This window comes from Dipodomys merriami, unplaced genomic scaffold (assembly GCF_024711535.1).
Source record: "Dipodomys merriami isolate MVZ:Mamm:240054 unplaced genomic scaffold, mDipMer1.0.p SCAF_16, whole genome shotgun sequence".
Taxonomy (NCBI): domain Eukaryota; kingdom Metazoa; phylum Chordata; class Mammalia; order Rodentia; family Heteromyidae; genus Dipodomys; species Dipodomys merriami.
The window spans coordinates 10,781,035-10,806,823 of NW_027202937.1; the positions used below are offsets into that span (position 1 = coordinate 10,781,035).

Genomic DNA, 25,789 nt, shown 5'->3' on the forward strand with positions numbered 1-25,789 from the left:
CAGGTATTTCCTACAGTTTCTTCTTTGTCCCAAAAGAAATAAAATACGGTATTATATGTATTTTCTGATATTATGAGAAGAAAGAAATTCAGACATATCAAAGTTATTCTGAACCAGAAACAGATTCTGATTTGATACGTTTTTAATTTCTACTTTATTACAATATCTATCCAATCATTTTTACTACTTCTTAAATCATGGATCTCTATATGATAATAACTTTTGTGCAGTTCAATTCAGAAGCAAAAAAAAGTATACTTTTTTTGTATGGCAGATCCCTGTCCTTTATTTTAACGTGAGTGATCTACATGATACATATAACACATTTGTTATTCTAAATTTTTTTTAAATTTTTTTTTGGTCTGGTCTTGGGGCTTGAACTCTGGGCCGGGGCGCTGTCCCTCAGTTCTTCAGCTCAAGGCTAGCGCTCTACCACTTGAGCCACAGTGCCACTTCCGGCTTTTTTTTTCTGTTTGCTTATGTGGTGCTGAGGAATCGAACCCATAGCCTCATGCATGCAAGGCAAGCCTTCTACCACTGAGCCACCTTCCCAGCCCCTTGTTATTCTAAATTTTGATTTCTACTTTGTATAGTTAATGGTCATTAGTGGTATATCTTCCATTAAATTAAAAAAGTAAATAATATGCGGAGTTATTTTAAGGTTTAAGTTTGTGCTTCTGTTTTTATCTGGTGTCTTTTCTGTTCAGTGTAATGGTGGCACTGAGTTAGACATGGTGGAATCAAGCACATACCAGCTAATTCCTTAGGATAGAGCAGGCAAAATGGGATAAGGAAGGGATATATCTATCCTCAATGGAATGAGAGAATGAAAACTGAAAGCAGGATAAAGGGATGGAAACCTTGTTTCAATAAATTTAAAGGGGAGATGTGACTCAGGCTGATTCTGAGTACCCTATATGGTCGCTGAGTCCCTGTGCAGTTTGTATGGAGGGTGGTCATTCATTGTTGCTAAGGTAAGTGCACAGATTCTCTTCAGACCTTCAAGCCACGTGGATGGCCTCCCATCATCCTGGTGTCTATCCACATGCATTCAGGGGCCACTGACAGCAGTGAAAGCAGCAGATAAACCTGGAAGCCTCTTAGTCCGTTAAATGGTGCCTCTGGTTTATCAGCCATATCCCTAAATATTAAGAAGAGGAAAGTGAGTGAATGCCCTCATAATCTCCAGTGTACATATGTGAAAATAGACTCAGGTAAATTGAGGGGGTAGATAGGATTGGGAGAGATGGGGTAAAACAATGAAAGGGGAGACATAGGTCAAGATGCCTTGTACATACAACTAACATGTTGCATTGAATCTCCCGTAAAAAAATAAGAAATAACTCTTTTGTACAACTATTTAAAGATAATAATTCAAAAAGTAAAGATAAAAATAAGCATGAAAAAATGCATTAATAATAATAAACTATATAAATAAAATAAAATTCTGCTGTGAGAAGTTAACTGATAACTCCCTTCTACAAAACCGAGTCAAGGTAAGATTAAACTTGCCCTGATTTGGAGTCATTTTCTCTCCATTTCTTTCATTCCTCAACACCTCCACACATGGAGTTTTCCAAATGGTTCTTTCCTCAAGTAACATGCGAATGGAACATATGAATGCCTCCCTGGTTAGCACAGAGATGAACCACCATACTGGTTCAAGCAAAGAGTTCTACTTGTAACTAGATCAGACTTCAGAGATAAAAAATTGAAACAATCCTTTTCAATAATGGAAGTGCTGAGTTTCAGAAGAAGACCTTCATAGAGAAACTCTGCCCAGCAACTGATGATGGTATCCACTGCTGACATGCAGATTTGGTTTTTCCACATTGAGATCACTCAATCCAGCACGAAACCAATGAATACTTTGATTCTGATTATTTCAGGGGTGGATGAAGTTTCATAGCAGTCATACCTCATCGTTTCCCATTTTCCAGCACAATGTGCCTGTGTTTTGCCTCCCTGGTGGAGCACGCATGTTAGCTGGAACAGCACTGATGGCGTGGAGTCCTCCCCTGGTGTGGCGTTGAGCATTCCTGCTCAACCTCACTGCACACATGAGGCCCAACCAGGTGGCATTGTGGGAGGAAGGGTGGTAACCGGCCACTGTTTCCAGGCAGCATCCTTTAAAATGTGGCATGCTTTTTGTCAGGTGGCTACCTATGGTTATCCTCTGTCTCCCAAATAATCTCCATACTGCAACTTCCCAAACCAAAGAGAACCTCCACGTTTTCCCTTTCTGTGAGCTCTGCATATGATGCCTCCATGGAGACTATTTGTTTCCACGTCTCCTCCGGTGACAGCTGCCCAATGTTACATGACATTCCTTTCCCTGAAGGCCTGACAGGACTTAGAAGCAGTGATGTTCAAATATTTCCCCACATTGCCCTACCCTGGTTCATGCCGTGCTTTCAATGGGAGTTAGAAAGGTCTGTCTCTCCTACAGATTCTGGGTTCCATGCTCCACAGAATCTGTGATGATGCTGTCTCTGTCCCTTGTGAGATCATGCCAAGAGAAGTCTTCCAGCATCTTCTCTTTCCTCCGTAGCTCCAATGTGTATGAAGTCTGTGTCCCTGTGGGGCAGGAGCTCTGATGGAGGGCAGGGTTAGAGCTCCTGCTTGCTCCTCTGGAAAGCATCCTGCAGCTGAGGTAGAAACCCTTAATACTTGAATGGGCCTATGGAAAAGGAGAATCAGTGAGCTGTTCCTGGGTGCCTTGGAGTATTTAAGACATATTAAGAAAACCTAGGACAATATAATGCACATTTCAAATCCATTATGTTATTTTTTAATTTTTTGTTGAGTCCCTGAGTTTTTCAGCTCAAGGCAAGTGCTCTACCACTTGAGCCACAGTGTCACTTCTGGTTTTCTGAGTGGTGTATCGGAGATAAGAGTCTCACAGATTTTTCCTGCCCAGGCTGGCTTTGCACCACGATCCTCAGATCTCAGCTTCCTGAGTAGCTAGGATTACAGGTGTGAGCCACTGGTGCCTGGCTTCAGTTTGATTCTTGTTATACTGTGATTTTTCTTCTGCATAATCTCTGTGGAAGCCACAGAAAGAATTCAAGTTGTAGAGGATGTATTTCATGCAACTCCATTTTGGTGATCCAAAATAGTGACACATGAGCACTTTCTAATGATCCAATGTACATGTCTGAGAGAAGGTCCGGAGAGGCATGGAGGCTGTTAATGTTTCTTTAGGTCTTATTTTAAAAATATTTTAGATTGTTATTAGAAAGATGATGTACAGAAGGGTTACAGTTACATCAGTTAGATAAAGAGTACATTTCTCTTGGACAATGTCACTTTCCCCTCTTTCCGTTTCACTGTCCCATCCCCACTCACAAATTGTAAAGTTCATTTTCAGCATAGAGTCCAGTGGCTACCATTGCTGCATTTCTTTACCCTTTGTCCTTCCACTTCTGTGTCTCCATTTACAATACAAAAGAAGAGAAATGAACAAACATGATCAAAGGAAAAAAATAAAAACAGCAAAAAGAATAAACCTCTGCTTCTATCACCTGGAGTTCATTTCAATAAATATTATTTTGTATAATCCAGATGTACATAGGCATTGTGTATTTTGTTTTCCTCTCCTAAGAGCAACCTCCTTTGGTCTCATTGTGAAATACATAGAATTTGTTATGATCTGGTGTGTTTTAGAACCAGCTTCTGCATATGGGAGAACACCTGTGCTGTTTGTTTCTCTGAGCTTGCTTACCCCACCCAACATGTTTTAGTGCCATCCATTTCCCTACAGACCATTGTGTATAAGTACTGTTAGGAAACAGAATCCTGAGGATATGAGCATAAGGAAAGAGCAGAAAGTGGACTTTACAGACCAGATCAACTTTCATAGAGAGTTGAAGAGGGACAATATGGAGACCTGCGGAGAGGCAGGAGACAGGAGGCATAATGGGTAAGGGGTGGAGAGGTGTGGGGGGTTCAAGGAGTTTCATGAGTATATGAAGCAAGTCTGGCTTTGGGAATCTATTGTTTGAGCAAGTCTCCTACCCCATCTCTCAGGTGCCTACCACCTGAAAGGGCTGGGGAGTGGGATTTCAAAGTTACATTAAGATTCTGAGCTGGAGACTGGGCTGGAGACTTGTGGGAAGGTCCCCTGGGGTGGGAGGTTGGGAGGTGAGTCAGTGGGCCAAGCCAGGGGAGCAATATTGAGTCCTGAGAGCAATGCAGATTCCCATCAGGTACCACATTGTCTCCTTCCATTCCTCTATTGTAGGGCATCTGGGCTGTTTCTATAACTTGGCTCCAGTAGCCCTCAGCAGGGGAGGGGTAGGAACTGTGGCTCAATACTTGTTCTCCTTGAGCCCCTGGTACTGTAAGGCAAAGGTTGGCAAAGGTTGCTCCCAGCAGGTTGATGGACCTGTAGGCAGGTTAGCTTGATGCAATGAAGTCTCTCTACTTTGTGAAGTATCTTCTTCACTTGTCCAAAGTGACTGGGTTTGCTTTGCTAGTTGGGCTGTCTCCAGGGCTGTAGGGCTCACTATCCATTTGGACTCAGAGTCATGTTGTAAGGGTCTCAGGCATGTTGATCTTCCCTGTCCATGGCTAGGCTTCACACACCTCCCAGAAAGGAGCTGCTTCAGATTCTACTAAGACACAAGCCCATCCTCTACCCCAAGATATTCATGGGTCTGGCGACCTCCATTTACCTTCTTCAGGTGCTTTTCAGTACACTGCAGGAGCTGTGCTGGAGGAACGAGAGCCATAATGTCGTTCCGCAGGGCTGACACCTTGGTTATTACAAGTAAAACAGTCAAATGAGAAATTGTAATCCTAGCTACTCAGGAGGCTGAAATCTGAGGATCATGATTCAAAGCCAGTCTGGACAGAAAAGTCTGAGACTCTTATCTCCAATAGCCCACCAGAAACAGGAGGCGGCGCTGTGACTCAAGTGGTAGGTCCCTAGCCTTGAGCAGAAGAGCTGAGGGACAGTGCCCAGGCCCAGAGTTCAAGCCTCACAACCAACAAAAAGTGTGCCAGTAAGACCCGTTTACTTTAAATTGAAGCAACAAAGAGATCAATAAAAACTAGTTATTAGGCAAGGTTTACCTAGAAGATATTAGGAATAAAAGGTCTGCTTGACCAATTAATACTTGATTTATTTATCATTCTGTGGGCCTGGCTATAAATGCTGCAGAGAGTAAAATCTGTCAGGACAAAAGACTTAAGAGTAGTCATGGTGGAAGTGTGAAACAGTGATTGATTCAACAATGTAGTTATTTTTATTGTATACAGTAGTGTGGATGTCACTAAGCCTTTTTTATTATTATAATAAGGAATGCACAGACACAAGCCTGCTCAGTGTGGTATTATTAATTTAGAAATAACCTGTTTGGTGTCCATTTTAGTTTAGTATCCAAGGTGGCTTATGTGCTGGAGAAGAATATATTAGACAGCAATAATTCTTAACATTTTAGTTTTATTTAATCAGTGAAAATGTGACCATTCACAGAACCTTGACTTAAACAGATACTTTAAAAAACCTTAGGTTAGTTTCTATTTAGTTTTACATTAGTGGATTGATTTTGTCCTTTGGAAAACTCTTCAGATCACTTTTCAAGTCACAGCCAACTTAATGACATACCAATTGTACTCATGTTTTATAAGCTTTATCTTATAAAACTCAATACATACTCTATCTCAACAGAGAAATTCCCTGGGATTGTGATGGGGATTGCATCCTATTTGTAGATCTTGTTGGAGAATGACTATGCTGCCAATATTAATTCTAGCTATCCACGAAGATGCAAGGTGTCTTCATTTTCTGATGATATCTTTGATATCTTCATATTTTAAAATCATTTTCTCTATAAAGTTTTTTGCTTCTTGGGTGGTTTATTCGTAGATATTTTATTCTGAGGCTATTTCAAATGGAGTTGTTTGACTGATTTCCCTCTCTGCTTGTGTGTTGTTACTGTACAGAAAGGCTACTGATTTTGTGGGCTAATTTTGTACTCTGCTGCTTTGCCAAAGGTGTCCATAAGCTCTTGGAGCTTGAGGATGGAGTGATTGTACAAACATCTGTCTTTAAATGAGTGGTGACTGAATGAGCTCCCTACACGGCTCAACCTTGTGAACATATCACTCACTGACTAGCACCCAACCAGACCAGGATACTGACCCAAAGAAAACTATTCACATGCATGTGGGTTAAAGAGTTAAAATATTCAATACAAAACTTATTGAAAGAAAGAAATGGCCACATTTCAGAAAAGTACCTTGATATTGACCCTTTACCCAGCAACGGGTGATGCTTTTCATCTCTAGTGCTGATTGGTTTGTGCACATTGAGCTTGGCCAATCCAGCATCAAAGCAATGAGTACCTTGGTGATTACTTGGGATCTGGGTAGAGAGGGCTCATGCTGATCTCCAGCATGCTGTGCCCATGGCTCCCTGGAGGCTTCCACATGGCAGTTCTGATGGTGCTGCTGATGGTGCTGAGCCCTCCTGTGGCTTTGACCAGGGACCTTCAACGTAAGTGCACACCTCGGGTGCTGAGCTACTATGGGTGGGGGAAGGAAGGGGGTAGCTTCCTCATTTTGTCCATTAGTAGTTGAGATTTCTTCAATAATTTCTGATTTAACTTGTATGAAATCCAAAGTGCTTCCACCAAACTGGAGTGTAAAAGCTTGTCTCCTTTATGAAATTTGTCTCAATGGCATGTGTGAATCAATTTTCTAGATCTTCTCCAGTAAAATCTCTACTCTTAGATCATATTCCCTCTGGGCCTTAAGTGGATTTAAAGTAATGTTAAACTAACTTGCTATATACCCCTTGCCTTCATTGTATTGAATTATGCCAGAAAAGAAATTTTTTAATAACATGTCATTATATGCATATTATATTATAGTTGTAGTTTGTTTCATCTGAATAATTCTTTTCTTTTTAGTCTATTGGTACAGTGTATAATTCTGCTCTATTTTTTTAAGTTATAAAGTTAAATGTTGAACTAGCTACATCCTCCTGAAAATGTCAGACAGCCAGTGAGAGATTCTGCCAGGAGCTGCACTTCATATCTTCTCTCCTTAGTCCTTGAGCTCTGGTGTTTGGAAAGCCTGTGTCCTTGTGTCCTTGAAGGATGGTGGGGTTAGTGATCATCTTGTATTCTTGAGTTCAGTGCCTTCTAGTTGAAGCAGAGTTCCTTTTGCCTTAGTGCCTTAAAGTACTTAAGGCATCTTTCCAAAAATTTGACACAGGTTAGGATTCATTTTAAGAATTTGTTCTTAACCTACAATATGTGTTACCATTTTCTCCTATGTATCCTACATTTTGTGGCTTGGGCCCATAAGAAAGGATTGAGCTATCTTGAAGTAAATATTGAAAATCAAATGTTTGAAAAGTCAACATAGTAAAATATCAGCAATTGTTTCTGAAAGCCCTGGATCTGATTGAACTGAGGCTTGCAATGCAAGGATGTTAGCACTTGAATTATGCCCCAGTCCAAAATATCAGCAATGTCATGTGCTTTGAACAGCACAGTGCAGCATTGATACAAAGAAAACCTGAAGGCTGCTTTCAACTCATGAGGCTAAACACCAATAGGCAAGAAAGGGGAACTCATGGATTATTGACAAATATGGAAAGTCTGTTTTTCTTTAGCCATGTCTTCTTACCTCTATCTCTGTTTGCTCTTTTGTTTTGTTTTGTTTTGTTTGGGACAGTCATTTCACTGACACTACTAAAAATGCATGAGCTTTGCACAGGTTTCTGAGAGATCCAGCAGAGGCCACAAAATTTAATTTCCTTGATTATTTCATTTTTTTCTTTATCTTTGGGTACTTAAGAGTTAGAAGGAAGAGGAAGAGAAAATTCATATAAATTTCTCTGGATGTGGAAGACATTGAATATGACTGATGCAGGGACTAGGAAAGTGGCTCAGTGGTAGAGTGCTTGCTTTTCATGCATGAGGCGCTGGGTTCGATTCCTCAGCACCACATACACAGAAAAAGCTGGAAGTCCACTGTGGATCGAGTGGTAGAGTACTATTCTTGAGCTGAAGACCTGAGGGACAGCACCTAGGCCCAGAGTTCAGGCCCCATGTCCGACAAACAAAAAAAAAAGACAACAAAGAAAAAAAGAAAGAAAGAAAAGAGTGCTGTAGCTTGAAACACTGCTTGCTTTCCAGGTCAGCCACTGAGGTCAAGTTCCAGAGCCCTGGTGCTTTCCTTTAGATCACAGATAATTTCTTGAGTAAGCTATATGCTGATCTCTGTTCTTGACCCCAAGTATTCTCCTCTAATGACAGGAAAGTAAGGCAGTAAATCTGCAAGCTTCTAATTTAAAAAAATATTTGAGAGAATAGGTATCCTCAGGATTGGTGGTGATCCAATCAGAATTGTGGAAGAAAGACAATGAGATTCAGGCAACTCTAGTTGTTAGGGAAGTGTCTCCAAGAGAGTAGCAGTTAGGTGAAAGAATAAGAGAGAGAACACAACAAATTGAAGACCTAAGAGACAAGGTGAGGAAGAAGAAGAATTTGGAAATGTGGCACCATGTGTCCTGGGCTTAAGGGAGAGCCCAGCGTTCAGAGTGGCTTCATTTTAGTGAACTGGAGTATAGGGTGCAGGTGGCAGAAGGTGAGGTGGTACAGAGTTGAGGGCAGGGACTAATCCTACTGGGCTCTGAGAGACAGGTTAAGAAACCTAAATGCTGTTGAGCCACTATGGCTCATGACTCTAATCCTAGCTACTCAGGGGATGACATCTGAAGATCATGGTTTGTAGCCTGCAGTGGCAGGAAAATCTGTCAGACTCTTATCTCCCAGTAAGTACCCAAAACTGGAAGCAGGTACATGGTTCAATTAGTAAAGCAACAGCTTTGAGCAAAAAACCTAAGGGACCATGAATTCAAGCCCTAGGATCTGCACAAAGCAAACCTAAGTTTTACTTAAACTCCTATGTGGTTTTGAGGCATTTAAGTCATATGGAATAAAAAATAAGTTTAAATGATATGTGAGATTGGATTATTGGGGTTCACCTGTGGACGTAGGTAGACCAATTAGTATCATAGCGGAATTCTCTGAGGAAGGCAAACTTGTGGTTTGATATAATGAAGATAATATCTAATGGATTTGAGGGTCAGGGCTTTGCATGAACTATGCATTAACCATAGGGGGTGGAGAAAGGATCAAGTTTATCCCTGAGAATTTTGGCTTAATAGTCAGGAGATTGGAGGAGGTTTATGCAGAGACAGGCAAGACAGCAACAGGACATGTTTTCAAGGGGAAAATTATAAGCTAAAAGTCAATTACAAGCCACAAGGTCAAGTATGAGATGATTTTGAAATGTTTGTGTGGAGCTGTTAAGGGTCAGGTGAACATAAGAGATCTGGTTCAGGGTGAGTGTAAGATGGGAGGGATTATGTTGGCATCACTGACACAAGTACTGGGCTAGATTTCCAGAAGTCAAAGAAGTTACTTAGGGAGAGATTGTGCCTAGGAACCAAGAAGGGTGGCCAGCAAAGGGACAGAGGAGAGTGATCAGGGACCCTGGAAGAAAATCAAGGGGAAGTCACCCATGGGAATTGAAGGCAACTTTCTGTGAGGGAGAAAAAGGAGGAGGAATAGAAGGAGAAGGAGGACAAGGGAGGAGGATGAGACAGAGGAGGAGGAGAAGCAGGAGGAGGAGGAGGAGGAGGAGGAGGAGGAGGAGGAGGAGGAGGAGGAGGAGGAGGGGGAGAGGAGGAGGAGGAAGAGCAGGAGGAGGAAGAGGAGGGGGAGGAAGAGGAGGGGGAGGAGGAAGAAGAGGGGGAGGAGAGGTGGAGGAGGAGGGGGGGAGGGGGAATGGCCAGGGGCTGTGAGGGCCAAGTCCTTACCCAGCTCCTGCTTGATGATCCCCAGCACAGTACCCAACTGGAGGGGTGTGTGTGGTGCAATGTGGTGTAATGTCACAGGGGTCCCTTGCCCTCTGGGCTTGTTTTGCCTCTGGGTTAAGACAGGTGAATGGGTGGGGTACTGGTGTTTGGGGAAGTGATTACTTCATGGATCTTGCTTTCCATATCTTCTGGTTCTGTAATGACCTCAGAGTGAGAAAATCCATGGAGGCATGGTTAAAGTTCACAAAAGAGTTTTATTTACAATAGAATAGGGACCTGTGACTACCTTGTCCTGGGCTAACTACCCAGAACCAAGAGCAGCCTCAACCTCCAGACCTCCAAACCTGCAAAGTGGCAGGCTTTTCCTTTTCCTTCCTTCTTCTGTGCAGGCCTCTCCCCAGGCCTGTCTGCAAGCTGCAGGCCTCTCCCCTGGCCTGTCTGCAAGCCGCGGGCCTCTCCCCTCCCCATAGACCTCTCTGCAGGCCTCTCCAGAGGCCTCAGGCCTTTTCATAGGCCTGTCCCACTCTGTTCTGGGAGGAGCTTCTTGCTGTCTCCATCTCCACTGTCTCTCTTTCCCATGTTTCTGTCTCCTCCTCTGATCCTTGGAACATGCAGCCTATCTATAGGCTGTCCTCTCCTCCACTCCAATGGCTCCAACTGCCCACTGATGCCTGCCGCCAAGCTGCTCACTGCCCAATTGCTGCTTGACACCTCTTGATGCCCCATCGCCTACAGCAGCCTGGCCCATGGGGTGATGATGTCAGAGTGGGGCGGGCCTTCTGGCCCCACTGGTTCTTACATTCCCCACTGGTTTTCATGCCCAATGGAGTTTTACATGCTTCTTCTGAGCCAAATCCTAAATTCTCCCTTCCTCCCTCAAACAGGCTTCAAGTGCATCAAATCCAACAGATAATAACAGGCTGCCTGTACAAAGGTGTGGACAGAAAACTCTCCCCATAGTAACGCATTAAGAACAGGGAGGGGTAACCACAGGAAAGAATCATGTCCCTGTTAACACATAAATGAACATTTAGTAAGACTCATCTTTAGGGGATCCTCTGAGTATCTCTGAACAGACCATGTTGTAGCCATCTCTAGATATTGTTCCACTGCCTGTTTCCTTGAGAGAGATGGATCCAATGCTGCAACTTTAATAGCAACAATGTAGTTAGCACTACTGAGTAAGGTCGTTGCCACCTGGGCTCTAGTTCAGGAGCAGGATGCCTTTTTCCCCACACCAGCTGCGCAGGTGAGAAAGAGTGGGGGGAGTTTTTCTAGGAGGTTGGTGGGCTTCAGATACCAAAGGACAGGCACGCAAAAGAACATGTTGCAGTGATTGTGCAGGATTGTGGTTAGACATTTCTGTTAATATAGCTTCCCCCAGTTTAGGAACCAAAGGGGCAGTCTATCATAAATTATTTTGAAGAGAAGGAATCCTCTACCATAAGGGGTGCATCTTGCTTGGAGGAGAGCAAAGGGGAGGAGGTTTACCCAGTCATGGCCCATCTCTGTAATTACTTTAGTTGAAGTTTCCTTCCAAGTCCAAATAATTCTTTCCACCTGTCCTGAAAGCTGAGGTCTATAAATACAATGTAACTTCCAACTTATTCCTAGGGCTTTAGCTAATAATTGAGTGACTTGGGCCATGAAGGCAGGCCCATTGTTGAACTCCACTGCTAAGGGTAAGCTGAATCGAGGAGTTATTTCATGGAGTAAGTTTTAGCTGTTATGTGAGTGATTTTGGTTTATTTTGGGAATGCCTCAGACCAGCCTGGAAAAGTGTCTACTAGTACTAACAGATACCAATACCCATACTTTCCAGGCTTTACCTCCATGAAGTCCACTTCCCAAAAGTCACTCTGAGGTTCCTCTCTTATGCACCCTCTCCACATGTTCTGACTCTCCAGCATTTACCTGTTGGTACCTTTCTACATTCAGTACATATGCTTGGCAGGCTGAGGCCCACTGGTTTTCAAGACAGTTTTAGACAGTGCCTGGGGCAATTTATCGTGCTATTTACCATATTAAGGAGACATAGAAGCCTTGAGCCTGTGAGTAAGTGCAGTCTCTACATTTGCATACATCACCACTGTTTTTCTTGCTTCTTCCTTTCATCTTAATGACTAGTAGCTGTAGAGGCCCCACTGGTTTTGGGGCAGCTTCCCAAGTTACCTGATAGGCTCAGTTGTTTCCCTGAACCACAGGAGTCTCTAATTTCTTTTTTTTTTTTTGGATGGTGGGTCCCATCTTAGGTCTGAACTCTGGGCCTGGGCACTGTCCCTCAGCTCTTCACCTCAAGGCTATGCTCTACCACTTGAACCACAGCACCACTTCCAGCTTTTTTTTCTGCTTATTTGGTGCTGAGGAATAAACCCAGGGCCTCATGCATGCAAGGCAAGCACTCTACCATTGAGCCCCCTTCCCAGCCCAGTCTCTAATTTCATTAACACCTGTTTAATATTCTGAACCTCAGTCTGGACCTTGGAGACTTCTTTTGTTTTATTTTGGCTATCTTCTTCCTCCTTTTCCCTCAAGCTTGCTTTTATGATCCAACCTCCTTCTCAAAGGCCTCCTTAACCTGCAAGTGTTCTGCCAGGGCCACAGGAGAGTTGCTTTGATTGTCCAACTGCTGCTGCAGCCTGCTCCCAGCCTGCTGCTCCTTCTCACAGCTCCTTTGCTTGCTCTTCAGCTCCTCCTCTAAGTTCTGGACAGTACTATTGAGAGACTTTTTCAGCACCTCCACCTGTTCCATTGGGACATGCTGCTTCTGTATTAGACTTTGTGTGGCGAGGATCTTCGCAGTCTGTTAGGCCTTTTCCTCTAATAGCTTCTCTTCCTCATTCTTCCCTTCAGTGTATTTGTTGACAGATCTTTCAACTGTTTGTTTCCTCTTCTGTTTTTCTGCCTACTGCTCTTTCCATTTCTTGGGCATTCCCTATCAGAGGATTTGTGTCCTTTAACTCTTTCTGGTGAGTGACAATCTCCTTCTTGAGCCTGTTGTTTTCCTGCTACTTTTCTTGGCCTCTTCTATGCAAATTTAGAGATTGCACTTGCAAAAAGTGGTTCCAGGCTCAAGCCTTCCATGTCTGCTTATATCTGGTTATTTGTCATCTGATAAATTGCCCCAGGACACTGCCTACAACTGTCTTGAAAACCAGTGTGGCCTCAGCCTGCCAAGCCTACGTAATACATGTAGAAAGTTGCCAACAGGTAAATGCTGGAAAGATGGGACATGTGGAGAGGGCGTGTAAGAGAGGAACCTCACCTGGTGAATTGTGGGAAGTGGACTTCATGGAGGGAAAGCCTGCTCACTTTTCTTGGCCTCTGCTTTTCTGACATGGCACTTCTGTGTCTGCTCCACTATCTGCTCTTTTAGTTTTCTCTCTGTTGCTTTGAATTTCTGCCTACACTCTTCAAGAGCTGATAATTGGCATGCTCTCCAGCCTATTACGTTCTTGGATCATGTCCAGCTCCTTCTTCTGGGTCTTGATCTCCATGTGCAGCATCAGGATCTCCTCCTGGCCTGGCTTGTAGTCAGCCAGGATGGCAGCGTTGGCTTCCTGTGGCTCCTTCAACTTCTGATCTGTGGGGCCCTCTCACCCCCCCCACCCCCCGCTCCGCTTGGCCTCATGCTCACCCAGGCTGATGTATATGGCTTTCATTTCATTCTCAGAGTTTCCAGGTTCCTTTTGAGGATGTCATTCTCATCTTTGGCTTTCACAATTCCTGGATTATGTCTTCAAATCTTTTCTTCATGTCCAATAATTTTCTCTTGGTTCTCTCCAGCATGCTGTTGAATGTGCTTTTAGCCTCTCTGTGGTTTTGACTGGATGTACTGGAGGTTCAGGGTCTTCTTCAAGCCAGTGTTTTCAGACAGTAATGTTTGAATTTTTCTTGGTCCTCACCACATTTTTCGTTCAGTTCAGAGAGCTGATTTCTTTTTTGGTTGTGGGGCTTGAACTCTGGGCCTGGCACTGTCCCCGGGCTCCTCAGTTCAAGGCAAGCACACTACCACTGGAGTCATGACACTACCTCTGGTTTTCTGGTATTTAGAGGTAAGAGTCTGATGAATGTTCCTTCCCAGGCTGGCTTTGAACTGCAATCCTCAGATCTCAGCCTCTTGAGTAACTAGGGTTACAGTCGTGAGCCACCAGTGCCTGGCCAGAGATTTTTAAGTTCATCAAGGTTAGATTTCAGAGCCCCAAACTCCTTTCCATGTTTCTCAGGAGACATGGACACCATTTTCAGGCAGATAACTCCTTTACTTAACCTCTCATTTTCCATCTTTGAACAATCCCTTTCCAATGTCTGTTTTTCTTGCAATAAACACACTGGTCTAGTCCTAGAGGTTCCCTACTGGCATTTAGAAACAAGTTATAGCATCGCGTACAGTTTCTTGATCCCTGTCCTGGTGCTGCTACTCTATCTGTGTTATCAAACACCTGCTGGGCAACCACAACCACCTCAGATAACACCATTCCCTCAAAACTGTCTAACCTTTCAAGCTTTTTTATAATATCTGGGGCCAACTGGGTAACCAAGGCCATATTTATGGCTCTTTGCTTCTCTGGGGCCTCAGGACCTGTAGGCATACAAGTCCTATAGGCCACCAAGAGACAGTCCAGAACAGCAGTGAGAGAATCTCTGGGAGCTGTATTGTCTCACTCACCTTAGATAAATTAGTTGGCTTCCTAGCTGCTGCCAGTATCCCTGCCAACAGATCTGGCAATAATTAGTAAACGCCTCCTTACCTCGATCACTGTTGGATTCCCATCTTGAGTGAGTCTGGGGAAAGACTTGTTCCAAACAGACTGGGTCATCAGTGGGAAAACCATCTGGTCCAAGGGCTGCCTTCAAGGCACTGTGCCAGATTTCCTCCCTTCCCTCCAAAGTGAACAGCACCTGTAAAAGTTGCTGGCAATCATTGCAGGTGGGCTGGTGTGTGACAAACACTGTTTTGTTGTTTCCAGTTATACAGGTCACTAGTTGTAAAGGGAACATACCCTAGAAACAGGGCCTGCCCACAGTCTCCCCCATGCTCCTGGCTCAGGGGTGGTAAGGGGACTGCACCACCTTTAATACCTCAGGCTGGTACAAGGAACCACTTCTGGCATGGGGTGGGGGTGGGGACTTCACATCAGAGGTGCTAATGGCAGAGAGCAGGAGGGAGAGAGCACCAGGGGGTCTTCCTCTAGGGCCTGTAACACTGGGCAGAAGATTTTTCAGTTACAGTTTCACCTACAAGAACCTTAGCACATTGTTTTGCCAACCTGGAAAAAGGATTAAATAGAGGTATATACAGGATACAGATAGAACTACTAAAAACAAACACAGACAAGTAGCCACACACACTTAATCTATATGTCCCACATGACCCAGATGACCTCCCTAGGAAGCCTCAGATGACCTCTTGAGGAAGTCCCTGGAGGTGGGGGGCAACATCTCATCCTGGTCTTGGACTTGGGAAGTAGTGCTGTGTCCAGCCTTCAGTGAGTCTGTCCAGACGCAGGCCTGCCCAGACTTCCCCTGCAGAGTTTCCTAATGACTCCTGTCTATGTTGGTCCTTGGGAAACAGATGCTGGAGGGAGGCTCTCTGCCCTGAGGGCTGAGGCGCTCACCTATGAGGGGTTTCCTGGGGGCCAAGGCCTGCTGCCATGCAGATGGATTATCTTGCTGGGGCCTCCAACTGTACTGACCTGGGAGTGAGACAATCCTCAGAAGCATGGTTATAGGTAACAAAAGAATTTTATTTACACTAGAAAGGGGCGTGTGACTACCTTGTCATGGGCTAGCTAACCAGAGCCAAGAGCAGCCTCCACCTCCAAACCTCCAAAGAACAGCCTCGACCTTTATTAGTCAGTCTGCAAACCTCCTATTAGTCAGTCTGCAAACCTTCCATTAGTCAGTCTGTAAACCTCCAAACCTCCAGACCTCCAAACCTCCATTGGGGCAGGCCTTTCCTTTTCCTTCCTTCCTCCCTCTCTGCAGGCCTCTCCACTCTCCCCAGGCCTCTCTGCAAACAGCAGGCCTCTCCAGAGGCCTCAGGACTTTCCACAGTCTGTTCCCACTCTGTTCCCAAAGGTGCCTATTGCTGTCTCTCTCTCCTGTTCCTCTTCCATCCCCCCACTCCCCCATCTCCCCTCCAGAGGGAGACCTTAGGCCTTGCTGGAATGGCAGAACTAAGGCTGCTTTACTCTGGGCCAAGAATAAGAACCCTGGGAGGGAGAGCTCGCGCTTCTGATCCTCTGCCTGCGGGGAAGGGAGGTTGTAGATTCTGAATAAAAGGTAGAGAGGGGAGGACTGTCCCACGTTTTGTGTGGAATGGGCGGAAATTTCCCGGGTCTGCAGTCTGCTCTGTTCTTGGTGGACTTGGTGATGTCAGGTTCCTGACTCTGAAAGTGTGCGGGACCCGCCCCGCCCCGCACCCCGCCCCCCTCCGCACACAGGCGGCTCCGGTGCAATGGGGCGTCCTCCTCGTCCTCGGGGGTCACTGTCGCCTCCGTCTTGTGTCCAGTCGTCTCGGGGTTCTGGAGGGAGCTGATCCTTCAGAGCCTGGGGTCAGAGGTCATTGCGGCCCTGGCAGTAACCTCTCCTGTCCCCACAGCGCGGTTCCTGCACCAAACAACCAGCGAGTGTCACTTCCTCAACGGGACGCAGCGGGTGCGCTTTCTGGACAGATACTTCTACAACGGGGAGGAGATCCTGCGCTTCGACAGCGATGTCGGGGAGTTCCGCGCGGTGACCGAGCTGGGGCGGCCCGAAGCCAAGGACTGGAACAGCCGGCAGGACGAGCTGGAGCGTGCGCGGGCGGCGGCGGACACCGTGTGCAGACACAACTACGAGGTGGACAAAGGCTTCACGGTGCAGCGCCGAGGTGAGCGGGGCGGCGCCGGGGAGGGCGGGGCGCGGGGCGCTTGCGTGCGGGGAGGGCGGGGCGCGGGGCGCTTGCGTGCGGGGAGGGCGGGGCGCGGGGCGCGTGCGTGCCGGGAGGGCGGGGCGCGGGGCGGGTGCGTGCGGGGAGGGCGGGGCGCGGGGCGCGTGCGTGCGGGGTGCGCGTGCGCCTGCGCGTGTGTGCGCACGTGCCTGTGCGCCGCCCGCGTCTGCTGCCAGCCTGAGAAAACGCTCAGATCTGAACCCAAACACAGAGCAGAAGATGATGGAAATGAGTAACTTCCAGACGCCCGCCCCGCCCCGCTGCCCTCCCCCTCCCTCCTTCTCACTCTCCCTCCCCCTACCCCTCCCCTTCCCTCCCTCCACTCCCACCCCTGCTCATTCCCCCTCCCCTCCTCCTCCCCCTCCCCGTCCTCCCCCTTCCCTCCCTCTCCTCCCCCTCACCTCGGACCCTGTCCTGCTCCCCATCCCCGCTCCACCCTCCCCTTCCCCTCCCTCACACCCTTCTCCCTCCCCGCTCCTTCTCTGCTCCCTCCCCGCCCTGCTCCCTGCTCCCCCCTGCCCCTACCCATCCCCTCCCTCACACCCTTCCCCCTCCCCCCTTCCCTCCCTCCTCGCCCTGCTGCAGGCTCCCTGCTCTCCTCTCCCCCTCCCTGCCCTGCTTCCAGCTCCTCCCCTCTCCCCTCCCCTCCCTACCCCCACTCCCCCTCCCTTCCTATTCCCCTCCCTCCCCCCTCCTGTCCCTCCCCTGTCCTCTGTCCCCCTCCCTCACCCCTCTCGCCTCACTCCCTCCCCCTTTCCCCCTCCCTTAACAGTTTGTCCTCCCCTCCCCCTCATCCTTCCCCTCACTCCCCCCTTTTCTTTCTTTTTTTTTCTTTCTTTCTTTTTTTTGTTTTGTTTTGTTTTTTTGGGGGGGGGGTCCGGTATTGGGGCCTGAACTCTGAGCCTGGGCGCTGTTCCTCAGCTCTTCAGCTCAAGGCTAGCACTCTACCACTTAAGCCACAGCACCACTTCCGCCTTTTTTCCTTTTGCTTATGTGGTGCTGGGGAATGGAACCCAGGGCCTCATGCATGCAAGGCAAGTGCTCTACCACTGAGCCACCTTCCCAGCCCCTCTTTCTTTTTTTTGGCACAATTCAAGGTGGATCAGGCCTCTGGCCTGCAAGTCAGGTGCTCCACCACTGGAACCAGGGCTCCACCACCTCCCCTCCTTGATTATTTACAGTGAGGATCCACTTTATGCCCAGGCTGGCCTGTGAGCCTTCTGTCATCAGATGACAGGTGAGGGCTCCAACCCACCCCTGCCCAGGAAAATCCACAGGTCCTTGACATCCACTCATGAAAGGCACTTCAGGAGCCTTTCACAAAAACAGTCCCACAAGGGGAAAGTTTCAGCAAGGACTGTTCTTAATATAAGATGGGCTAAGCAACTGTTCACAATAGCCTAGATATAGAAACAACCCAGATGCCCCACGACAGATGAATGCATCCATAAATTGTGGTACCTATATGCAATGGAATATTACACAGCCATTAAAAAGAACAAAACAATGGCCTTTGCAGAGAAATGGATAGAACTAGAACAAATCATGATGAGTGAGGTAAGCCCAGCTCAGAGAGACAAAGGCACATGGTCTTCCTGATATGTGGATGTTAAATTCAAAACACACAAGAAATGGCAAAGGAAGCAGTGCTCAAGCAACAAAGGAGCTCTTCTTATTTTGTGGCATTGTTTTTAGACGACTCCATGTTCTTGGCCCCACATATGGAACACACATGTGCACATCTGAGGGAAGCCAGGAGGAGGCACAGACTCAGAGGGAAACAGGGGGTAACATAGAGCAGAGGCCGTCAGCTGCGCTGCACATGGATGAACGTGAACTAAGCAACTCAAGGGCAGCGAAGGGAGGGAATGAGAAAGAGGGAAGGGCTCATACTAAGCAAAAGGAAAGAAAGGTACATGTCTCCTGATTTGGGAGAAATAGTTGTATCGTCAAAATGTGTAGAGTTTCAAGTGTTATGGACCATGGTAATGACAGTTTGCCTTGTGAAGGTTAAAATGTGGATTGGTGCCAGTGGTTCAAGCCTGTAATGCTAGCTACTCAGGAGGCTGAGATCTGAGGATCATGGTTCAAAGCCAGCCTGGGAAGGAATACAGGCAAGGTGTGCACATGGTGAAGGTGAGGGGAAGAATTATTAGAAGAGAAATGAGAAAGAGAGAAAGAGAGCCTGTGTCATGGACATGCCACAGGAAGACAGAACATAAGCCCATCCAACCACCTTCCTTCTCACACAGCCTGGCCTTGGCTTAAATCCAGAGAACTGGAGTCGTTGAGACAGACACATGGTTATGACTCTGCTTTCTGGTTCCTGTAAGGTCATGGAGCCAAAGATGAAGAGCCCCATATTTATTTCTTCATTCGTTTTTTCTTATCCCTCATTCTTTTGTGTCTCCATTTCATTGTCAGCCAAGATGTATCCATTTATCCTACCATCTGCAAGTCCTGTAGCCTGCTTTTCCATGGTGCTACCAGTTAGAACTTGGATCACCAGCCGGGACTGGAACCTAGGAATGTTGGACAAACACAGGAAGGCAGCAAACCAAGGAGGATTCTACTGTCTTCTGACTTATTCTGCCTTTTCTTCCCCAGTTGAACCTATGGTGACTGTGTACCCCACAAAGACTGAACCCCTGCAGCACCACAACCTCCTGGTGTGCGCTGTGCATGGATTCTACCCAGGCAACATTGAAGTCAGATGGTTCCGCAATGGCCAGGAGGAGGAGGCTGGGGTGGTGTCCACAGGCCTGGTCTACAATGGAGACTGGACCTTCCAGATCATGGTGATGCTGGAGATGACCCCCCAACAGGGGGACGTCTACACCTGCCACGTGGAGCACCGCAGCCTGGACGGTCCTGTCACCGTGGAGTGGAGTGAGTGAGCATGTTGCTGACTGTATAAAGTCCTCAGGCCAGATGCAGACCTGGCTGCCTGCGGGGTGCAGGGCTCCTCTCCCTACACCACAGCTGCAGCATTCTCTCCCCACACTGATTCTCACCCATTCCATGTTCTCCCCCTCAGCATAGGTCACTGGGGGCAGGGAGGCTGAGATGTTTCTAGAAACACCCATGATTCATGGGGACATGAGTGTGTCAATCAAGACACTGTTCTGAAAGCCCTGTGACACCACAGGTCCTAGTTACCTCCTCAGTCCTGGCCCAGCCTCAGCCTCAGTGCTGAGCTAATGTGTGGGTGCTACTGTCTGGGTTGTTCACTGTGATCTGAGAAGAGTAGCCATACAGGGTCCTTCCTGACATGAGGTTCGTCCATTATCAGCTCTGTCTGCCATTAGCTCTGTCATCCTTTACCAGCTTTGTAACATGACTGAGTTCCACAGTTTTCAGAGACCTGGTGGCACTTCAGCCCTGTGACAATTACATGAAGCCAGTGTATGAACCTTTCAGTCACTAAGGTTGATGAGCATGTGTGTGTGATCATGCCAGTACTAGGGCTTGAACTTAGGGCCTTGGTGCTTTCCCTTATCTTCTCTTCTCAAGGCTAGCACTCCACTCCTTCAAACTCACTCTACCATCTGAACCACAGCTCCACTTCTGGCTTTTGGGTGCTCAATAGCAGATAAAGCTTCACAGACATTCTTCTGCCCAGGTTAACTTCTAACCACCATCCTCAGATCTCAGCCTCCTGAGTGTCTAGGATTATGGGCATGAGCTACTGGCACCTGGCTCAGGGGGACTTTTAATTCTCCTGTTTCCAGGAATGGCTAAATCTCATTCATCTGGGGCAGGCTTCTATCTGCTCAAGAGTCTGACTCTCAGGGTCTCATGAGAGAATTTCTGATTTTGTACACACGTAACTAATCCTGGTGTCTTTTTCAGAGCCCCAATCTGGATCTGCACAGGGCAAGATGATGAGTGGAGTTGGGGGCTTTGTGCTGGGGCTGCTCTTCCTGGGTGCAGGGCTGTTCATCTACCACAGGAACTCAAAAGGTAAGGAACCTCTGTCAGAAAGGAGAGGTGAGCCACCAGTATGGGCTCAAGGATTTCCTGGGTGACAGACCTGCTGGGCTCTCCAAGCAGGAATGGAGGGAGCAGCAGTGCACAGGTTGGGTGGAATTTAAACTAAACTTAGAGGGCATTCACATGGGTCACATTACATGGACCATGGGAATTCAGGGGGTAGAATCAGTTCCAAGAAGAAGGTGTTGGGAAGGTATTACATGAGGTACAGGAATTGGGGGGAGAGTCATATTCCAAGAAGGAGGAGTAATGAGCTTGTTGCAACTGGGGTAGGAGTTTGTATGTCAGAGGGGGAAAGCAATACAGCACTGGGGAAAGACAAACTTAACAGATTTTTGTGAACAGGTAGGGATACAGGTGGGGACTTAATGGCAAGCTGACCCTGGGTCCTTAGACCTTCTAGTGGCTGAGAATCACAGTCCACAGATTTTTTTTTTTTAAGAAAAAAAGTGGTATCACTGAGATTAATTCTGATGACAGCAAGGGACCTGTGGGCAGTTTCCTGTTCTCACATGACCTGAAATGCTAAGGAAATTGTGCAACTCTCACCAGAGAACGCATGAGGGTGTCCCTAAGCTTCATTGAAAGCATGCCATGCTGTCTCCTGAAAAGGAGAGAGACTCATGAGCTGAAAGTGTTTATCCAGGATTAATTTTAGTAGAACAAGGTTAAAATAGAGAGACAGAAAGCTAGGAAAACATTTCCAGCTCCTCATATGCAGGAAGTGGCACTTAAAGGTTCAAAATGGCAGCACTTCCCTGCTGTCTTCCTATTGGGAGCTGAGAGAATAGGTGTGGCCATGTCATCTGGCGGCCTCCACGCAAGCAGAGGTTCTCAGTGGCTCATATGTATGTTGCTTATTGTTCTAACATAGAGAGATGCCCCTGGTCCTACCTGAAACAGGGGAATAATCCTAGGAGCTTTAGGACTTGCTCTGTTCCAGAGAAGCCTCTCATCTTGTCTATGTGCATTTGCAGAGGTATTTCCTCTCTACTTTTTTACAAAACCATTTTAACAGAGAAGGCTTTGGCAGCCCCTTTCAGGTCTCCTCGCTTTAACATTTGAGTGGATGGAAGTTTCACTGCTTTTTGAGTTGCTTCCTGGTTAGAACTTCTGAGTCTGGCCCTCTTTCTATTTATTAAAAAGAAGAGACTTTCCCTGTCTCTTCTATGCCAGTCCCCCATCTCTCCTGCCTCAGTGGTGTTAGAGAAGTCTCAGGGGGCAGATGTGAGTCCTGGATGCTGTGTTTGCAGGTGGAATGGCTTCTGTAGAGTTCAGTGTCTGTCCTTTTGTCTCCATTGCAGGACACTCTGGACTTCAACCAGCAGGTAATGTTCTCTAATCCTACAACAAATGACACAAGGCAGAAATACTGGCATAGAACTGGAATCAAAGTTTTGATGAAGCAGAAGTGTGAACTAAATCTTGTTCTCTTTAATATTTGTTTCCTTTGTGCTCTTGTGCTACTGACATTGCTCCTGAGGGCCTGTTTCATGTTATACATGTGCATGTTACACAAGTGCTGTACACTGAACTGCACCCCATCTCCACTCTGAGTTTAATATAAACTGTGCTAGAGCCAACGATGCTAGCTCATGCCTATAATCCCAGCTACTCAGGAGGCTGAGAACTGAGGATCCTGATTCAAACCTGCTCAGAGCAGGAAAGCCCATGTGATTCTTAAGTCCAATTAACTACCAAGATGCCAGAAGTGGAGTTGTGGCACAAGTCTTAGAATTGCCGAGTTGAGCAGAAAAAGCCAAGGGACAGTGCCCTGTGTTCAAGATTCACAAGTGACGCAAGCAAACCAACAATGAAAGAAAAAACCCAATTATGCTGTAAAATACCATTGGCTGAGGGTCAGTAGAAAGTCTTCCTTCCTCCTTCCCACATGCTATAATGAGAAGTCCTTATCGTGGGAAAGCAGCCATTTTCTGAGTTAGGTCTGCACACTTACTGTCCTCTGCCTCCTGCAGGACTCCTGAGCTGAAGTGAAGGTGGACAGCTGGGAAGGCAGGACCTCTGCCCCTCCCTCTCCTCATGACATCACTCCAGCTTGGCTCTAATTCTTCAGAGAGAAGTAATGCTATCTCCGGACTTGGCTTCATCCCTGCTCAGTGCCCAGCAGATCCTGTCCTCCCTGATGGTCCCCAGCCCCTGTCCCTGAGCTGGAAGCCCAGTCAGACTGCAAGGTCTGCTCTGCACTCTCTCTTGGCCCTTTTGCATTCAAACCTTCTGCCACCCTCTCTACCCCCATTCAATCCAATCTGGCCTGTGTCACAATACTTCATTTTATGTTTCCCTCAAATAAACATGGAGCTAAAAAAATTTTCCCACAGGTTTTTCTTACAGTTTCTTGTTTTTCCCAAAAGAAAAAAAATATGGTGTTGTATTTATTTTCGGATATTATGAGAAGAAAGAAATTCAGACATATCAAAGTTATTCTGAACCAGAAACAGATTCTGATTTGATATGTTTTTAATTTCTACTTTATTACAATATCTATCCAATCATTTTTACTACTTCTTAAACCATGGATCTCTATATGATAATAACTTTTGTGCAGTTCAATTCAGAAGCAAAAAAAGTATAGTTTTTTTGTATGGCAGATCCCTGTCCTTTATTTTAACGTGAGTGATCTATATGATACTTATAACACATTTGTTATTCTAAAATTTTTTTTAATTTTTTTTTGGTCTGGTCATGGGGCTTGAACTCTGGGCCGGGGCGCTGTCCCTCAGTTCTTCAGCTCAAGGCTAGCGCTCTACCACTGGAGCCACAGCACCACTTCCGGCTTTTTTTTTCTGTTTGCTTATGTGGTGTTGAGGAATCGAACCCATAGCCTCATGCATGCAAGGCAAGCATTCTACCACTGAGCCACCTTCTCAGCCCCTTGTTATTCTAAATTTTGATTTCTACTTTGTATAGTTAATGGTCATTAGTGGTATATCTTCCATTAAATTAAAAAAGTAAAAAATATGCAGAGTTATTTTAAGGGTTAAGTTTTTCCTTCTGTTTTTATCTGGTGTCTTTTCTGTTCAGTGTAATGGTGGCACTTAGGTAGACACGGTGGAATCAAGCACATACCAGCTAATTCCTTAGGATAGAGCAGGCAAAATGGGATAAGGAAGGGATATCTCTATCCTCAATGGAATGAGAGAATGAAAACTGAAAGCAGAATAAAGGGATGGAAACCTTCTTACAATAAATTTAAAGGGGAGATGTGTCTCAGGCTGATTCTGAGTACCCTATATAGTCGCTGAGTCCCTGTGCAGTTTGTATGGAGGGTGGTCTTTCATTGTTGCTAAGGTAAGTGCACAGATTCTCTTCAGAGCTTCATGCCATGTGGATGGCCACCCATCATCCTGGTGTCTATGGACATGCATTCAGGGGCCACTGACAGCAGTGAAGGCAGCAGATAAACCTGGAAGCCTCTTAGTCTGTTAAATGGTGCCTCTGGACTTCCTTTAATTTATCAGCCATATCCCTAAATATTAAAATGAGGAAAGTGAGTGAATGCCCTCATAATCTCCAGTGTACATATGCGAAAATAGGTTCATATAAATTGAGGGGGTAGATAGGATTGGGAAAGATGGGGTAAAACAATGAAAGGGGAGACATAGGTCAAGATGCATTGTACATGCAACTAACATGTTGCATTGAATCTCCTTTAAAAAAATTAGAAATAACTCTTTTGTACAACTATTTAAAGATAATAATTCAAAAAGTAAAGATAAAAATAAGCACGAATAAAATGCATCAATAATAATAAACTGTATAAATAAAATAAAATTCTACTCTGAGAAGTTAACTGATAACTCCCTTCTACAAAACCGAGTCAAGGTAAGATTAAACCTGTCCTGATTTAGAGTCATTTTCTCTCCATTTCTTTCATTCCTCAACACCTCCACACATGGAGTTTTCCAAATGGTTTTTTCCTCAGGTAACATGCTAATGGAACATATGAATGCCTCCCTGCTTAGCACAGAGATGAATCTCCATACTGGTTCAAGCCAAGAGTTCTACTTGTAACTAGATCAGACTTCAGAGATAAAAAATGGAAACATTCCTTTTTAATAATAGAAGTTCTGAATTTCAGAAGAAGACCTTCATAGAGAAACTCTGCCCAGCAAATGATGATGGTATCCACTGCTGACATGCAGATTTGTTTTTTCCACATTGAGATCACTCAATCCAGCACGAAACCAATGAATATTTTGATTGTGATTATTTCAGCTGTGGGGAAGTTTCATAGCAGTCATAGCTCATCGTCTCCCATTTTCCAGCGGGATGTGCCTGTGTCTTGCCTCCCTGGTGGAGCACGCATGTTAGCTGGAACAGCACTGATGGTGTGGAGTCCTCCCCTGGTGTGGCCAGGACACTCAACCTCACTGCACACATGAGGCCCAACCAGGTGGCATTGTGGGAGGAAGGGTGGTGACGGGCCACTGTTTCCAGGCAGCATCCTTTAAAATGTGGCATGCTTTTTGTCAGGTGGCTACCTATGGTTATCCTATGTCTCCCAAATAATCTCCATACAGCAACTTCCCAAACCAAAGAGAACCTCCACGTTTTCCCTTTCTGTGAGCTCTGCATATGATGCCTCCATGGAGAGTATTTGTTTCCATGTCTCCTCCGGTGACAGCTGTCCAATGTTCCATGACATTCCTTTCCCTGAAGGCCTGACAGGACTTAGAAGCAGTGATGTTCAAATATTTCCCCATATTGCCCTACCCTGGTTCATGCCGTGCTTTCAATGGGAGTTAGAAAGGTCTGTCTCTCCTACAGATTCTGTGTTCCATGCTCCACAGAATCTGTGATGATGCTGTCTCTGTCACATGTGAGGTCATGCTAAGAGAAGTCTTCCAGCATCTTCTCTTTTCTCCATAGCTCCAATGTGTATGAAGTCTGTGTCCCTGTGGGGCAGGAGCTCTGATGGAGGGCAGGGTTAGAGCTCCTGCTTGCTCCTCTGGAAAGCATCCTGCAGCTGAGGTAGAAAACCTTAATGCTTAGAATGGGCC

At 46.1% G+C, this 25,789-nt stretch overlaps 1 protein-coding gene across 2 annotated transcripts in view; it reads left to right on the forward strand.

The window, feature by feature from the left end:
• Window positions 1-6,356: 6,356 nt before the first annotated feature.
• The window catches only part of LOC138828193 (H-2 class II histocompatibility antigen, E-S beta chain-like), a 55,250-nt gene continuing 35,817 nt past the window's right edge, over window positions 6,357-25,789 (forward strand). The window contains exons 1-6 of one of the 2 annotated variants that reach the window (XM_070024031.1): window positions 6,357-6,502; window positions 16,446-16,715; window positions 19,383-19,664; window positions 20,628-20,738; window positions 22,073-22,096; window positions 22,745-23,106. In XM_070024031.1, coding sequence (XP_069880132.1) covers window positions 6,388-6,502; window positions 16,446-16,715; window positions 19,383-19,664; window positions 20,628-20,738; window positions 22,073-22,096; window positions 22,745-22,758 — 816 coding nt within the window. In that variant the 5' untranslated portion in view covers window positions 6,357-6,387 and the 3' untranslated portion in view covers window positions 22,759-23,106. Of the gene's footprint in view, window positions 6,503-16,445; window positions 16,716-19,382; window positions 19,665-20,627; window positions 20,739-22,072; window positions 22,097-22,744; window positions 23,107-25,789 lie in introns of those variants that run through there. The other variant, XM_070024032.1, reaches the window with a different exon arrangement.